General features: G+C 38.7%; 1 protein-coding gene across 1 annotated transcript in view; it reads left to right on the top strand.

The window, feature by feature from the left end:
- Ntng1 (netrin G1) overlaps positions 1 to 18,377 on the top strand; it is a 334,636-nt gene that overhangs the window by 278,184 nt on the left and 38,075 nt on the right. Inside the window, 2 exon segments of the mRNA XM_028879321.2 lie at positions 1,556 to 1,723; positions 6,410 to 6,544. Coding sequence (XP_028735154.1) covers positions 1,556 to 1,723; positions 6,410 to 6,544 — 303 coding nt within the window.

Here is an 18,377-nt window from a genome sequence, read left to right as displayed (position 1 = left end):
CCCTTCTACTTTCCATCACCTCCCATGTTGTGTCCTCCTCTGCTTCTAGCCAAACTGAATTTCTTTCCATCAGGATCTTGACCTTGATCCCAATGTCTATTGGAGTAAGCAAATCTCATATCAACGAATCTACACTGTTCTGATAAGTGGAAGCACAGTAAATATAGTATATAATGATATACGCATATGTATTTATATGTCACCTCTCCTTATTCTATCTTAATTTATATATTCATTTTTACTCTGATCATTAAAGTGTTATATTTCTTTAAAAGATTTATGTAAATTAAAAAATAAATTAGCACTTATAAGAATTCTGAGGCTGTTTCAATAAAATACTGAATGAATGAAAGAATGAATGAATGGGTTCAAATAGTAAATTTATTCAGCTTCTTTATTGGGTAAAATAAAAGATAAGACAATAATGAGATGAGTATTTACAGACAACCACCATTTGCAAAATCATAGCTCACTTTCCTTATAAATGTCAGCTGGGCAAATCCTCATATTTTGATTCCCACAGAACTGTCCCTCCGAATTTTATGAGTTATTAAATAGTTATTGATGCCAATGAAGGCATTGTCTTTACCATTTCTTTTTAAAGGTTGAATTAGATTGAAGTAATTTCTTGTGTTTGTTGAGATGCAAGAGAGAAAAATCCAATGACTCTCCACTCCCCACCAGCTCCCATCCTCTTCATGTCTCTATAGCTTATCCTGCAATCACTCCTATAGCCTCATGGGCATTTCTGACATTCTATAGAGAAAAGGGAAAATAAATTCGAGGTACAGTCAGTCTTTGACTCCTCTTTGGTACTAGACATAGTAAGAAACTTGAGTGAAGGAAATTTTAAGTGTTTTTCCATAGGAATAATCTCCCTGTATTTTGTGTTTTCTATAACACATAATCATGTGTATTTGACATGAAAGAGACAAGAAAGGCATATCCTCTTAGCACTGGAGAAAAACAAAATTAAGAATTATGTAGTTGCCTCAATCCTTATGAACTTGCCATGATGTCTATAAAGTCCCACCTAAGTCTTTAAAAAAAGAAAGGAAGGAATGAAGAAAATAAAAAAGAGAGAGAGAAAGAAAGAAAAAGAAAGAAAGTAGTGAGACAGAAGAGCCATGGGAATCAGCAGATCCACACACCTGCCGCTCATATGCTTCCCTCCCCCTTTTTAGGACTGCAAAGATGGAAGAAAAAATGATGCAAAGTCAGTAAAGTTTTTCATGTGCAAAATTAGACTTTTGCATCAGTTGAAACTGAGCCTTCCCAAATTTTAAAAGGTGTACACCTGCAAATGCTTCTGTTCATCTTGTCTGCCAAGAATTAACAATCTTTAGTGGTGTTTGTCTGACCTTTCTATCCTGCTTGAAACAACTACTTTCATGCCGGTCACAACCACCTGCTGTCACCATGTGTTGTGTTGGTTCCCATATATGTAATACCATTCTGCCATCCTTTCTCCATCCCTCATTTCACTCAAGCATGTAGCGTGCTATTTCTCTGCTGCTGTATACATTCTGTATACATTTCTGTTCTTCCTTGCAAGACTGTGAATGCTTCGGCCACTCCAATCGGTGCAGTTATATCGATCTGCTAAACACAGTCATTTGCGTGAGCTGTAAACACAACACTAGAGGGCAGCACTGTGAGTTATGCAGGCTGGGCTACTTCAGAAATGCTTCTGCACAGCTGGACGATGAGAATGTGTGCATAGGTCAGTTCCATTACAATTTCAGCTTTTGTTCTGTGCCTTTGGAGCTATGGGGATCTGGTTAGGGTGGAGAAGCTGGTGATCTGCAAAGAGCTGAGCCAGAATGAATATCATCAATGGAGCAAATATCCTTGAAGTAAACTGAAAATTCATTTGCATTTGGATAAAGTCATATTTGGTGGGGGGAGGGGTTAGAATTTGAATCCTAATATTGTTACATTAAAGATGATGTCATGAGAAATCATATTTAGGAGATGAAGAATATTCGAATTTTCTTTTTCCATTCTTTACTTTTTTCTTTCTTCCTTTTTTCTTTTTCTTTCTTGCATGAAATCTTAAAATCTGATAAATTTTGACCTGATTTAATTGCCTCAAATTGTACATTCAGCCTTTAAAATGATAAGTAACTATTTTAGATATGAAACTTTGGGATAGAGACCCACGCATAATTGATGATCTACAAGTATTGGTACATAAAAATGTTGCCATTAAGAACTGAAAGTTACTAGCAAGTTCTAATGCAGAAGTTTGCCTACCTTTTCCATCTATAGTAATGAAATTCCATTTACTGGATTTTTCTATTGTTCCCTCAAGGAAGAGTAATTTCTCAAAACTTCTTCAGGTTATAAATTGTTAGATTATAAAATAGATTAGCCCTAGAAAATAGGGTCCTGGGATGGAAGATTCCCTCCTCTATGACTAATTCTTCTCACCTGGAAAGGACCAGGTGTTGCTTCCTTTCAAAAAAGTTTCTATAGAGGGACCTGACTCTGAGGAAAGGAGTCTGGAGGCAGGCATGATGGGCACACTTGTAATCCGTGCAAGTGGCAAGCGAATGCAAAATATAAAAATAAAAATAAAAAATCAGGATTTTTAAGGCAGGCCTTGGCTACATACTGAATGGAGACCAGCCTATCTCAAAACAGTGGAGTGAAGAAGTCTGATAGAAAAACAGTAAATGGAATTTCATGCTATAATTTCCTCTAAAAAATGCAAAATGTTTGAAGTGTGATGTCTGTTACCACACCAGAAAGTTTACAGGCCACTATTCTTAAAGACCAAGTTTTCCCCAGAGTCTAAGTTCAGTAGAGTTTGTAAGTTGGAAAATTAGAGCATACAAGATGGAAACTGACAAGAGATCTTTTTATCAAAAAGGAAAAAAAGAAACAGTTTTTCAACTCAACTGTGTGTCTAGGATCCCTGTTTTCTGCCTGGGGTGTGACAGTCACAGAGATTCTTGCCAAGGATTAATTAGCTGTATGGTTATTGTGAATTTATTTGGACCAGGTATGCACAATACTGTTTATGTCTACAGTATTTTCCATTTTTCAAAGTGCTTCCTTATTTATTATCTGTGAATTAGTGGAGAAAGCACTGGAGTTAGATGCTGGAGAGCTGGGTTCAAGTCCCAACTTGCTATTCCCTAGCTGTGTGCCTTGGGTAAGTTCTTTAAACCTCCTGGCTTCTTTGTAAGCAAGAGGACAGGAAACACTGGGTAAAGTATGCACTGACCTGCAACTTTAAAAAAAATCTAATTCTTATTAACAAAGCAGTAGGGTAAGTATTACAGTAATGATTTTTTCCTCTTTCATACTTGGAAAAGAAATAAGATAGATTGACCCAACGTGCACACTCTTTGCAAAGAGCAACCCGACTCCATAGATTGTGCACTCCCTCCTGACCACTCTGGCACAGCCAGCACAACTGGAGATGCCTAGATTTTACCTCTAGTGTGCTCTTTGAAGCATGACGGCAGCCGTTCCACTGCTAACTATGAACAGAAGTCCAAGGCCTTCCTAACGCTTGGATTACAAAGACCAGAGGACATTAATAAAAACCAAAAGATGCACAGCTGCCTGTATTTTGAAGACAGAATATATTCTGCTGAATTCCACTTGTGAGAATATATAGATATCATGCTATAAATATAGAGAAAGAACGGAAAAGGTAAAGTTAATAGGAACACTAGAATAAACCATAACCCGTTTTTTAAAAAATATAAAATACATGAAATTAAAGTGTTTCACATTTAAATACTTTAAATAAAGCTAAGTGAAAAGACCATACAGGGAAAGATTGAATATTTAATTTGTGAGGCTCCACTATAGCAATTGAGTACTAATTTTAATGCTATTAGTACAGAAAGAACTAATGAAATTGAATGGATATTTGCTTAACACATTCTCACTCATTGGGTACTAATCTCAGACACTTTGACCTCTATCTACATCATCTTTAAATTAAAAAAAAAAAAAACTTTTTCAAGAGATGCCTTGCAAATTCTTTAACAAATGGCAATGAAATTCACTATTCCAGCTTTGAGGGAATAGCTCACATCTCTGATCCACCTAGGGTCTGTGAAGATGTTTTAAAGTCACTGGAAACTACGGCAAATATGCAGTGCAGCGGGCTAGTTCATGCTGCCACAGTGATCGCTGCATTGTGGCTACTGTTGAATTTGCCCAATTTTTACACAAATTCCAAACACAGTCATGTCTTCAGGGATACGTGACATTTCCCCATGGTGATGCAACAATTACATGAAAATGGCATCTTTGCTTGCTTCTACTTTCTACAAACCTGAGCATTATATGGGAAGCTAGAGGATGCATGGTTTCTGACCTTGAGTAATCACTGGTAATAATTTCCCTAACAAGTTTTGCATCAGAAAGAAGCACGAGGCTCAGCAGTTGCCACAAAACATGTCTCAAAGTTATGATGCATTATTTTTAATTCTCCTTCAAACACAGGATCAGAGGTACCTTACACAGAACAAAGGAAACTCAAGATGATTTTAATGCCCATAAATAAATTGTAGCATAATGTTTTAATTGAGCTGTGCAAAGTATTTCATGCTGTTTTGCAATCTGACAGCCCTACATTTTATTTATTATTTTATGTGATAAAATATAATCTCCATGGCCATCCTCATTACTCCATCAACCATTGAATAGAGCTCCATAAGTCTGAAAAACTGAATTATTTGTGTGCAAGTTGGAGGAGGGAGAAGCTTACATATTTCTCCTTACCATTTATTTTCATGACTAAGATTACATTTGCCATCTTTCTTATAACAAACATGGGACACACTATGGGTTAGGTGCAGGGAGTGTATTTTTAAATTTTGTTTAAAACCTATCTCATTGATCAGTATGAACTAACTGGAACAGCATGTGAATTCATGCTGCCCAAATGCAACTCTACTAACTGACTTACAAAATATCGATACCTCATCATCAATGTGTACACTTTATGAAGTGAGAAACATTCTAGTATGACCTAGGTACAAGCTTAGTGACTACAAATGTGCAAACAAACAAAACATTAAGAACCCACAAAAAAGTTTTTAAACTGCTCCTAGACACACATTAGAAGATGCCACTTTAAAACCTAGTTATTAAATACAAACTAAGCCAAGAAAAGAAGAAATGTTTTGGAACTGTGTTTTAGCTTCACACACACACACACACACACACACACACACACCCATTAGTTTTTGTCATTGTTTGTTTCATGAGAATGTAGAGCTCAAAAATCTGACTTAGCACAAAATAAATCATAATTCTAAGGTACTTACTCCACAATTTAAAGAAATTTTTATTTGTCTCAATGACAAAGTTTGAGATCTCTTCATAATGATAACCCAGAATCCACATTGCCAATAATATAATCCAGTCAATTGGTTGGTCATGTGATTTTATTTGAATTTTTAGCAAGAGAACCTCACAATGATTCTATTTTAAAACAAAGAAAATTGAGAAACAGAAAGTGATAGCAACCCAGCCAAGATCTCACAGCATGGGAACAGGGAAAAGAACAGCAGCTCTGAAATCGCTTTCCCCAAACCACCTGTGTGCCTCCAACTGGGGGAAAACAGGTCTCCCAGCTTCAGCTTAAGCTTTGCACACCAGTAGAGCTTCAGAGATGAAAACATCCTGTCTAAGAGTGTGTGAGGACCCCTCGAAACGTTCTATTGGCTTCTCACTATGCAAAGGTTACCTTGACCTGCCAACAAAGTTGCAATGACCAATATACATCTCAAAGTGTATCTTTGTGGAGATTTATTTAGGAGTGTGAAATTTATTTTTCTTTCATGGTTGTTCATCTACCATACATAAAAGCTATGTGATCATGCCCAGCAAATACAAAGTTTAAGGACTCATCTCAAAGCAGGATATATATACATAAATAAGTTAAGGCACCATCCCAAATCGTAAAGCAAAACTACCTTTAAATGAGTAAAGTGCATCCATATTGCACTTTAAGATGCTCAGCCATTCTCAGATATTGAGTGTAGCAGATAAACCCATTTGAATAATTTAAAAGAGATTTTACACTGATGGAATATTGATTTATCCTTGATATACACGCTTCTCATGGCATTCATTAAACCATCTAAAAAATGCCCTAACAAATGGAATCTCCATTATGATCTGTTACTGGTGAAAGCATGTTGTCTTATTTCCTTGGAAGAGTTCAGATGTTTTCCTCCCATATCGTAAAAACGAGGCCATGGAAGGCTGAGCAAGTAAATAAATGGCCCTGAAATAGGCATATTTGCCAAAGCTTTTCATTAATGGACATCTTCCGCTAAGTAAGTGAATGCATCTAAGTAAGTGAAGCTCCTGTGTTGATAACCTCTAAGCCATTCGAAGTGTCTCCAGCCTGTGTGTTGTCTTGTTTCTACAGAGTGTTATTGTAACCCTTTGGGCTCAATCCATGATCGTTGTAATGGCTCAGGATTTTGTGAGTGTAAAACTGGAACGACAGGGCCTAAGTGTGATGAGTGTCTGCCGGGAAATTCCTGGCACTACGGCTGTCAACGTAAGTAACTGTGGGAGCTGCCCTCTGCCTGCTGCAGCATGGCTGATTCTGCTTGTCTAGGCTGGTGTGTGCAGCATCTCAGAGCAGAAAAAGACCCAACCAGCTGACAAGCTCCAAAGGCTACTTAGTGGTCCAGCCTGCGTTCAGGAGAGTGATCTGTCAGCTGTCCAGCTGGCTTCCCTGAAGCTTGCCTTCATCTCCTCTGTTGGCTAGTGCAAACTTACATTGAAATATTGTATGGCAATGCATATAGCTGGTCAGACCATAAATTAAGTTGCACAATAGGGAACCCAGCTTGGAAATCCTCACCACAAAATGAAGTGCGATGTGTATGTGGTTAATATATTTCCTGAACTGAAGGCTACCCTGGAACTGCAGAGTTCATAAATCCAACGGTATCTACATAACTTATAACCACACTTGCTATCATGCCCATCACTGAATCTTAACCTGGATCCTGGAGGTAATAAATCTAAGGCATATTGAAGTGCCACAGTAAAAGAAATGACAGGAATCAATATTGATTTGAGGATGTTGGGCTTAGGTTCCACACAGTGAGCCTTAGACAGTTGCCATTTGGTTCAGCCTCACCCCTCGGGAGACTATCGTGTCTTCTAAGGAGCTCATCAACCAGGTGACATGTGGGTGTGTACATGGAATGGAAATGTTTAAATCAGAGCAGACACTTCCTGCCCTCATTGTAACTTTTTCTGCCTTATAATTCTGCATTTACTTCCCTTTCCATGTATATAAACTTACGAGAATGAAACACCCACAAACCATGTCCTCTGAAGCAGAGATGACTGATAAAAAAACAGAGCAAGCCACAGAGGTCATTTCAATTGTATTGCTGTCACATCAAAAAAAAAAATAAAATAAATGATAAAGAAATATGTAAGAGAGATTTCAGCAGGTTATTTTTATTTAACCTTAAATGTGAAGGATAATATCATTTGAACATATAGTTAATATCAAAATTACTAAGGAGGTATACTCCAATTTTTATGGTCTTTGGAAGCAGCTGGGTATTCTTAGTTACAGAACATCTCAGTCCACACTACCTATCTGATAAGACTTAACAGCCCTGTGTCTACCCCGTTAGGCAGCACAACTATAATTCTGTGTGCTTATTTCTCTTTTGAACGAGATGGCACCATGCAGGAACTATCTAGAGACAATTTCTACGAGAAGTTATGTTATTTCTACAATACAATCATTTTATTTTCTGTATAAAATTAAAGATGGTAAATACTATCACAATAACTACTAGCATCAGATATTACTAGAACTATGCTCAGACACTAATCTAATTTTCTGTCTGCCACTCACGGAGCGTCTAGGTTTCTGGCAGCTATATTTATAAGTAACATAAAATGAAGAAGAGGGACTGTGGCAGTAAGCAGAGACATTCGCCATTGCGTAGGTCAGTGTTAGAATGGGTATCAAGAGCTGGGCAACGAGAGGAACACTGAAAGGCACTCAAATAGCCACCAGTCAAGCAACATACTTTCACAGCAGCTCAAGATAAGGCCAAGGATTAAAAGTCCTGTCTGCTGTAATTTTCCAGAAAGCACTTATCCTTAAGAGTGGTTCCTAAAAACCACATGAAGAAGCAGGACTCAGAAGACAGGCCATCAGTCCTAAAGCAGATGAACATGAGTCTCAGAGCTGACCATCAGTCAAAAGCAACAAAGAAGAGACAGATGCCAAGTAGAAACCAGTACCAAGATTCAACATAAAAAGAGTAGAGAGAGTGTAGTTGAGATAAACTCCTCAGAGAGAAAGTATAATGGAAAATATTTGTTTATGTTTGTTTGGGACAGGGCCTCACTATGTAGCCCAGACTGGTTTTGAACTCATCATGTTCCTGCCTCAGCGTCCTGAATGCAGGTATTAGAAACATGTGCCACTATGCCTGGTGCCTAATGTAAAGTCTGATGAGCCAAAAAAAAAAAAAAAAAAAGAATAGGTTCTGGGATGTAGTAAGGGTAAGACTTGGATGAGGATACAAATTAATATTGTCATAAAGCCATATCACCCCTCATTCAGCTACTCTTCACTAGTGATTGGAGTACCGTAAGAAGTACCATTACGCTGGGCGGTGGTGGCGCACGCCTTTAATCTCAGCACTCGGGGGGGGGGGGGGGGGGGGCGCACGCCTTTAATCTCAGCACTCGGGAGGCAGAGGCAGGTGGATCTCTGTGAGTTCGAGGCCAGCCTGGTCTCCAAAGCAAGTTCCAGGAAAGGCGCAAAGCTACACAGAGAAACCCTGTCTCGAAAAACCAAAAAAAAAAAAAAAAAAAAAAAGAAGAAGAAGAAGAAGAAGAAGAAGAAGAAGAAGAAGAAGAACCATAAGAAGTCCTGTCACCTGAGAGTTCCTTCTGGAAACAGAAGGCTGGATTTGAGTCTCTGATATACAATTAACAAAACTATCTGTGCCTCAGCCCCCATCAACTCTAATGCTTTTATGTGCATCACTGGCTATGAAAATATTGGAGTAGGTATTGAGTAACCCCTGAAGTATGGGCATTGGGTTAATGTTAGAAGCTTCAAGGATGACATAGGTCATGGTGCTGAGTAACAATTATGATAGAATGAAATCAGAACTAAAGGAGATGTACACGTGGAAACTTATTACTGATGCCCAAAGGGGAATGAGGCCCCTGAAATAAGAGACCCGTGAGTTAACCACTAAAGAACTAACAGGTGCTGTCCATGGTAGCAAGTGAACAGAAATGCATGAGCCAATGTATTGTCTGAGAAATATCAAACAGTCTTTATGTGACGTGGGAAGTGTGTGTGTGTGTGTGTGTGTGTGTGTGTGTGTGTGTGTGTGTGTGTATCCTCCTAGCATGCCTGTTTCTCTTCTCTCTCTCTCTCTCTCTCTCTCTCTCTCTCCCCCCCCCTCTCTCTCTCGTGTGTATGTTTTCACATGAACATGTCTGTGTATGACAGAAAATATTTTTAAAGAAAGAAAAGAAAAGTAAAAAGTAGATTATGTGATTTCTTAAATTCTAGTCAAGAAGTTACATGTCATCGTGGAAAAGAACTGAAAGTATCATATAGGAGAGGTAGGGGACTCAACACATGCTTTTTTTTTTGACAGAGCAGACTGGGTTTATTCATTAAGAAATACATATGAAAGTATGCATACATATATGTATATAACAACAGTGGACACAGATGTCATGAATTGCAAAGAGAACAAGGAGGGTGGTATATGGGAGTTTAATGGGAGGAATGGGAAAAAGAAATTGTAACAAAGTGGTTCTCTGTGTCCATGTCTTTTACTTGTGCCTTTTCATAGTCTCTTTGCCATCTCTTTGTTTATTTTGTATTAATCTGGTGTGTTATTTTTTGTTTTATCTCATTATATTTTATTAATACCCCTTAGATGCCTATTTGTTTTCTAATGGGAGACAGAAAGGGGTTTGAATCAAATCTGAGGGAAGGTGGTGAAGCCGAGAGGAGTACATGGAGGGGAAACATAATCAGGCTCTAACATGTGAGGAAAAAATATTTTCAATAAAAGTAAAAAAGGAAATAATTAAAATTTTAAAAGAAGACCTGATTGACAAACTGCCATGATATTGCTCAGCTCCCCAGGTCCCTTGATTTGTTTGTTTAATCTCCCAGAGCTTACAGTGTGTTTTTTTTTTTGTTTTTTGTTTTTTTTTTTTCAATACTATTCAGTTCTACATAATAGCCACAGATTCCCTTGTTCTCTCCCTTCCTGCCCCCCTCCCCTTCCCCCCAGCACACCCCCCATTCCCACCTCCTCCAGATCAAGGTCTGTCCCCCCAGGACTGGGATCCACCTGATAGACTCAGTCCAGGCAGGTCCAGTCCCCTCCTCCCAGATTGAGCCAAGTGTCCCTGCATAAGTCCCAGGTTTCAAACAGCTAACTCATGCAACGAGCCCAGGACCTGGTACCACTGCCTAGATGCCTCCCAAACAGATCAAGCCAATCCACTGTCTCACCTATTCAGAGGGCCTGATCCAGTTGGGGGCCCCTCAGCCTTTGTCAACATATGCTTTTAACGAAAGGTTTGTAAGGGTGAGATTTCTTTTTGGAAACATTGTTCTTGCACCTCATTAAAGGAAGGATTGGAATACCTCAAGACTAGATTTGACATATTTAATATATTTCAAATTTACCTTTGAACACACAAGTTTTTGCTTTTTGGATTTTTTTAAACTTACTTTGAAAGCTTTTTACCAAACCCAGTATTTGAAACAGTATTGCTAGCAGAGAAATTAACCTGACAACAAGAAAACAATACCAAGAAGGAAATAGAGTAGGGCTGTCCATGAGACTTGTCTCAGTGATGGGCTGAGAATAAATATTGTAGGTACTAGAGTCTGAGAGGCTCAGGCACATGGCTATAGTTCTCTTAACACCCAGAAATCTTGTAGAAGGTTCAACATGGAGCTGAAGTCCTAGTATAAAGTATAAAGGAATTGAACTTTAAAACAGAAATAACCATGAAAAAACAAGAAAGGAATGGAATCATGACAATGTCACTTATATCCTGTGAATGAAACAAAATGTACTCCTTGGGTGATTTCTTGAATCCTACAGACTGCTTTGAATTCCCTAGAAACTACTTAGATTTCTGAAGCCTGGATCTGCATGTTACAGCAGGGTTAGTAATCAGACCACACATGCGAGGCAACTGTGATAATTCAAGGGAAATGGTGGCTGTGGTCCTCATGATACACAACAAGGAATCAAAACGTTATTGTTTAGTTCCCATCACATGTTGATCAAAAAGAACTAGATAAAACTTCATATTCAAAAGCACAGTGTACATCTTACAGACAGACTGGCCACTACTAATGGATTACAATAATGGTGTAGGGACTTCTAAAAGCCCCTTAGTTAGATTTAGGGCTGATACAAGAGACTGAAGCAAAACTTATTCTAAAAGTCTGTGTGTGTCATCTGTGAACTCCAGTTTCACCTGTAAACTTTCTGTCAAAGAACTGTCCATCATTTCTGTGCTGCAGTTTGTATGTATTCTCTATTGGAAAAATATGAAAAATTTGGAAATCACAATCCTGAATTGCCTTTAGAGAGTAAAACAAATCATCCAAAACCAAAATATAAGCAGGAAGGTTTCAGCCAAGTATGGTGGCACACACTTGTGATTCCAGTACTTGGGAAGTAGATGCAGGAGGATAAAGAATTCAATATCATCCAAGGTTCATAGAGAGTTCAAAGATATTCTTGGCTACATAAACTCATTAACTCAAAAAAAAAAAACAGAGTAGAGGAGGAGGAAAGAAGACATTTGGGGTTTAGTAGGATAAAGAGTAGTGTGAAAGTTGTCCAAAAGAAAAGAAAAAGAAAGGAAGGAAAGAAAAAAGGAAGGAAGGAAGGAAGGAAGGAAGGAAGGAAGGAAGGAAGGAAGGAAGGAAGGAAGGAAGGAAGGAAAGGAGTTTGAGAATAAAGAAACAACTCTAAATATTAATGTTTTGAAACCAAAAGTCTCAGCTAAGTCACAGAAAACAAGCAGAATAATGCTTCCTATAACATATGAAGAGTTAATTCAGTCCTAGCACCAAAATGATTGGGTATAAGTCAGCAATGTGTTTCAGTTAAGGAGAATGTAAGTCTCCACATTAGAATGAGTAACTCTAGTAAGAGATATGTCATGTTCCAGGAGGACACATACAAGATTTGTAAAAACCGCACATTGTTTATTTAAGTTACAAATACTCATTTTTACATAGCTTATGTTATGTGAAATCACACGCCATATAAGAAAATAGGTTCTGGGAAGGTATGGGCAATTGGGGAAGACCCATTTTATAGGTCCTGATATAATAACCATCAGGACCATTAGCTTTCAATGCAAATACTGAATAGGAGGGTATCTTGGAGATGGAATCCAGCTTTTGCTTGGAATAGGGATACACAAGGATGAGGCTTACTTCAAGGAAATACTTGGATTAGAAAGAAGAGGTATATCGCAAGAATATGTAGACTTGGAGTATAAATTAGAAAGACCAGACAGTGAGATATTCTTTAATCAAGACAAAAGACTGTATGGAAAAGGCATTGTGAAAGTGAGAGTGTATTATCAATGAAAGATCATTTAAGCATTTAAGAGTGTGTACTGTCTTATGTAAATTTAGAACTTTTAAATGTTCTTTTACTTTCCAATACATGTGAGTTAAAATGTCAAGCTATCTGATTAAAAAAAAAAGTATTCTGCTGAAATTGTTGACATATATCGATGCAGTTTTCACCAAAAAAAGTGAAAGAAGTTATGTGGGTTCTGTTGCTATTGTTTTGTGGGGTTTTTTTTCTTTCTTTATTTTATTTTGTTATGTTTATTTTGAGATAGGGATCTTAAGTTGTAGCCCAGGCTAGCCTAGACATAAGCATGTAACTCAGACTGGTCTCAAATTCAGAATAATCCTTCTGCCTCATTGTCCAACTACTAGTATTATAAAGATTACCATGTCCCTGTTACCAGTTCTTTGTTTATTTGGTTGGTTAGTTGATTGGGTAGTTGGTTGGTTGGTTTTGTTTGGTTGGTTGGTTTTGTTTGATTGGTTTGTCCTAATTAAGCTGAGCCCTCCATCCAGAACTGTAGAGCTGGTATCAGGATAAAGCCAATTAAGTGGTAAACGCCATGAAGGATTCTTTTTTGTGGCCAAGAATAGCAAAAGTAAGAAACAAACATACAAATCAACTTCTTGACATTGTAGGTATGTCAGGTTATCCAAATAGAGCAAAATAATGAGGGAGGAAAAGGCCAATAAAAGGAAGACATATGCACATCTTTTTAGAGAATGGGCCAAGGTTTTCTAAGAATTCATATACTGCCTCTCTTCTGCTTCTTACTTGGTTCTTTCCAGTTGTCACCCTGACAACTGTCAATTATCAAAACACTGGGGAATATGTCATTTATCATTCAAATTATAAGGAAGCAAAGGAATGTCTGGACTACTGGCAGCCATGTTGGATCCAATGCACCTGAAAAAGAACTTCTGACCTACAGGAACCCTATCCCTGCAGGCAAACTGGACTACACTGTGGTTGAAGTTCAGTTAGTTCCCCGAGTCAGAACTCAGAGTAACATACAAGGTTAGGTGATGAGAGTATGGGGATGCCAGAGTCACACAAAGGACTAAAGGCTTCTCAAATCTCTTGAACTGATGTCCACAATAGTGAAAAAAAATTCATAATATTTTTGACAAAATTGATAAGCCCTTTTAAAATGTGCATGTATGGAAAGAGGAAGCTTCATAATCAAGCATCTCACTCACTCACATGTTTCCAGTGAGTGTTCATTTAGTCCTGACTGTATGTTGACACTCTGCTGTACACTTAGGCTAGAAAATAAATTGTAAAAACCCAGATGTTAGGGAACTGTTTGAACAATCATTTAGGTGGCAGAGATGCCAAGGTCCCAGATAATGTCTGGATTTACCCTAGAATGTTATGTATGCCAAAGAAGGACAACACAGCTTTAGCTGAACAAAGGCCAAAGGTCATGATCCCACTAAAGCATACTCCAAAAAATATAGTCTGTATAATACTCCGAGCATAGCAAGGTCAGGATGCAGGAGAGCTGATCCCTTGATGTTTTTCACAGGAAGAGTTGAAGCATATGAGTAAACATATAACTTGGCAGATTACAGATGTCAGCCAGTATTTATAACTTTTCTCACTGCTATGACAAAATACAGGACAAGAAGCGATCTAAGCAAAGAAAGGTTTATTTGGGTTTGTAGTCCAAGGGAAAGCATTTCCTCATCATAGGGGAGACACGCAGCAGGGACAGGAGGCCAGCCAGTCCCACTACATCTGCATTCAGCAAGCAGAGAGCCAACAGGAAGTGTGACCGAGCTATAGAATTTCAAGGCTCACACTAATGAGTCACTTCTCTCCAGTTAGGCTCTGCCTCCTAAAGGTTCCATAACCTTCCCAAACAGTGCCACCAGCTGTTAGTATTCAAACGCATGAGCCTATGTGGAACATTTCACATTCAAACCACAACTCAGTACCTTGAGGCTGTGATGAATTAAGTAGACCAGCTGGTTAATGAGAACAGGACAAGGAATGTGGGTAAAATTAAAGAGACTGCTTTCAACATGGCATTTCCCAACGGCACTTATCTCTAACTGCCTGAGAAGACAGAGAGGTACACTGAGAAATGACAGATCTCCTGGTCCGTGGGAAAGTTAAGACAAATGATGAATGTGCCCTTTCTAGTGATGGTTCTGGACAGTCTTATGTCAATAGAGATTCTAGTGATGATGCCTCAAATTTTCCAGCTTTGATTTCAGACCAAGTCCGTGGGACAGAGGGCAGGTATGCTAAGAATATCAGGCACCATGTTGGGCCACTCCATCATCTTCCACACTCTAATCATTCCTCACTTACGTTCCCCAGAATTTTCTCTCACATGACTCATATTGTTTTCTATTCATTTTTTCACACAATATATTTGATCTTATTACTTTCCCTCCCCCAAACTCTTCCCAGATCTTCCATATCTCCCTACATGCCCAACTTCATGTTTTCACTCTCTTCCTCAAAAACAAAAATGAAAATAAAAACAAACAGAAACATCATAAATTATATTTAGTCCTTGGAAAGTCAGTAACTAAGAATTTACTCCATTATTTTCTGATAGCTTCTGATCACAAATCTGCTATTATAATTCAGGAAGTTTTCTTCTTTTCCTTTCATTCTTTTTTATTTCATGGAGACTAACTTCTGTAGGCCTGACAACTTGTGATCACAGAGATATTAAGACGATGTTTCCAATTGCTTCTGTGAGATGAAGATTATACCTCCCAAGACAAATACCTTGAACCTAACTTGTAATTTTTCAATTGCCTCTAGTTGATGCCTCTTCCTATTTGCTGTGTTACATTAAAATGTCCAGTTCACATTTCACCGGATGACCTCGCGCATTGAATCTGTTGACAGGCAGCATGTCACCTAAACGAGAAGGTGTCTGTCATGCTTGAGAGTACTCACAGTCCTAAACACGAAATTCTGCTTATTTAACTCTTTCATCATTATTACCAAAAGTTTCATTTTGCCAATAAAGTGTATGGCTCATTGGATCTAAACTTTTAATTTCCTTCCCACTAACTTAAACACCAGCATCCTTTCCCTAGCTGAGGCCCACATGCATAAGAACAATGAACAGTAAGTACTCTGAGAGAACTCTTGGTGCTCCTGCTGTCCAACCTCTCTGGGTAGAAAACAGTGCTCTTTAAACAGCCATTCAGAGCCTCTCAGAGGTCATTGCAAAGAGAAAATATTAGGAAAACAGAGATAGAAAGTGGCAATGTCTAAGCATTACAAATATGCTGGGTCATCCTCCCAGGGACCAAGGCTCATTTTATCAGCTAGAAGAGAAAGTTCAGGGCTGCCCCCAGTTGGGAAATTTCTCCTGATTCAGCAGTCATGCTAAGAGCTGTTGCTTTCCAGTTGCGGTTCTTGTTTCCCCGATACTTCCTTTTGATTTGGAGTTGTTAGACAAAGCCCACCTACATCTACCCTATCAGAGACCTGGTGCAACCCCTGAGGGATGGGGCTACGGTGTCCAGAATTATGCTGGGGAAAGTGCTGGATCCCTCCACATACTAATGGGTCCATTCAGAGGAGCCACAAGAGGCAAATACTGGCATGGGCATCTTAGTGGGAGCAAGTGGTTCAGAATGTACTCAGTATAGGATTCTAAACTAAATGGATTCAAAACCTGCAATTCTTGAATTATGAAAGCTCCACATGTGACAAATACAGATGGAGAGCAATTTCAAGCATTTTCAGTATTGTAAAACAGCCCGACTAGACAGTGCCTCTGCTACCTTGTTATCAAATCAAAAAGCATCTTCAGTTCTCATCTACAGGGCAGACCTTAGCCTACTGATTTAGAAAATCATGTTGATTTTCTTCATCTTTGTTGGAAGAGAATATTAATAATGCAAAGGATGCCCAAACAAGCATTCTATACCACCAAGCTATCCAAATTTAACAATAAAAGCTCTGTGAGCTGCCAATACTCCTCATCAAGTGCAGGCTCAGTTGCTTGGAAAGAAATACAACAGCCAGGTCCTGTCTGATAGGTAATCAGAAGGCCAAGTGAAAATGAAAAGTGTAGCACTGCCTTTTACTTTAGGTAGAACAAATATAGGGTTTCACCATTGTCCATTTTTTTTTTTTACTCACTAGTGAATGCATGTTTGAATGTGTGTGTGTGTGTGTGTGTGTGTGTGTGTGTGTGTGTGTGTGAATGATGAGAGAAACAGAAAGTACCAAAATCTTATCAGGCTGTATATTAAAAGATAAGGTCTAAGAAGTGTAAAAAATAAGCCCAACAGCAACATGGTCCCAACTAGAAACCTGAAGAAGAAAATCGCCATTGCAGTAGAGTCAGTCCTCAGCACTCATAAGTGCAGAACTGGTTTGTTAGAGACCATATGTGGTAGATGGGTTCTTGCTACTCAGATTGCAAGAGTTAATACAATTCATGGAAATAAGGCTTACACCTGAAGTCGTGGGCTTTTTAAAAAGCTGTGTGGTGTGGTGTGTGTGGCATGGAGGGACTAGGGGAACAAAGAAGGATGGTGAGGGGAGAGAGAGGTGGGAAGAGCACACACTACATGAATTGCTTGTGTTCAGAGATCCAAGGCCACCTTAGGTGCCAGTCCTTGCCTTCAGCCTTAGTTGAGACAGGGTCTCCTTGTTTATGGCCAGAGAGGCCAGCCTAGCTACCTAGAGGGTTTCTGAAGGGTTTCCTGTCTCTGCCTCCCACATTGCAGTAGGAGTGGGTGGGAGTACTGAGATTGGAGACCTGTGCAATGACAGCCTGGTCTAAGTGGGCTCCGGAGATTTGAACTGAAGTCATTCTGCTTGCATGCCAAACACTGGAGTCAAGACTCTTGCTTCTGGGTGTAACTGTTGCTACTTCTCAACAGAATATGCCCTTATGCCCCTCACCTCTCTCAGGGCCACCCATGACACTCTCACAAAGGCTTGAATAGTCAAAGCACCTTCCAGGTCCGAAATTGCATAATCATGAAATCTCACAATGGGTCTGCACTGTGTGCACACACATCAGTTTCTGATAAGAACTATGATTATTTTAAGATAATAAAATTGTATAAAGCCATTTCTGTGTATAGGGAGCTCTTATACATTATCCCCTTCTATAAGGGAGGTATTTTCCTCATTTTGTAGATGGCAAAGCTGAAAATTAAAAAGGTCATTTCCCAACAGAAACACGTAAGTAGCACAGCAGCTACTAATGACTGTTGGTGGTTATGTTTATTTTGGCTTTTTTACTTCACAGATTGAGAGAGAACCTTTGATGAGTTCTTCCATGGATCAGCAAAATTTTGCTCTAAAGACCTAAATAATCCCCATGGTAAACTATATGGCTCATACATCTGGGTCCCAACCACTAACCTTGATATCAACATACATCTCAGCAACACTCATATTTAGAAGGTGATGATGCCCCAAATAAATGTTATTCATTGCACTGGAATTTGACATGTCAAAAATACTATTTCTCTTAATTTTGTTTCAATTATTTTAAAAGTATAAAAACTTTTTTTTTTTTGCTTAATCATTAAAAAAGAAGGCAGACTGGGCTTGGCCTTACAACCACAGCTTGATTTATTTCAAACTCAGCACAACAATTGCAAAGAAACAGATGTGCTAGCAAATAATTTGTAGAGAATGTGAAGCAAGAGTTGGGAGATGTCATAAAAAGAAAGACTTTTCATTAAAATATTGACATGGCTGGGGGGGGGATGTGATCTAACAGGTTCATATTTACAAAGCCCTAATTGA

The sequence above is a fragment of the Peromyscus leucopus genome, chromosome 6 (assembly GCF_004664715.2).
Source record: "Peromyscus leucopus breed LL Stock chromosome 6, UCI_PerLeu_2.1, whole genome shotgun sequence".
Lineage (NCBI taxonomy): Eukaryota > Metazoa > Chordata > Mammalia > Rodentia > Cricetidae > Peromyscus > Peromyscus leucopus.
The sequence above is the reverse complement of the archived record's forward strand: the minus strand, read 5'-3'. Positions and strand labels throughout refer to the sequence as shown.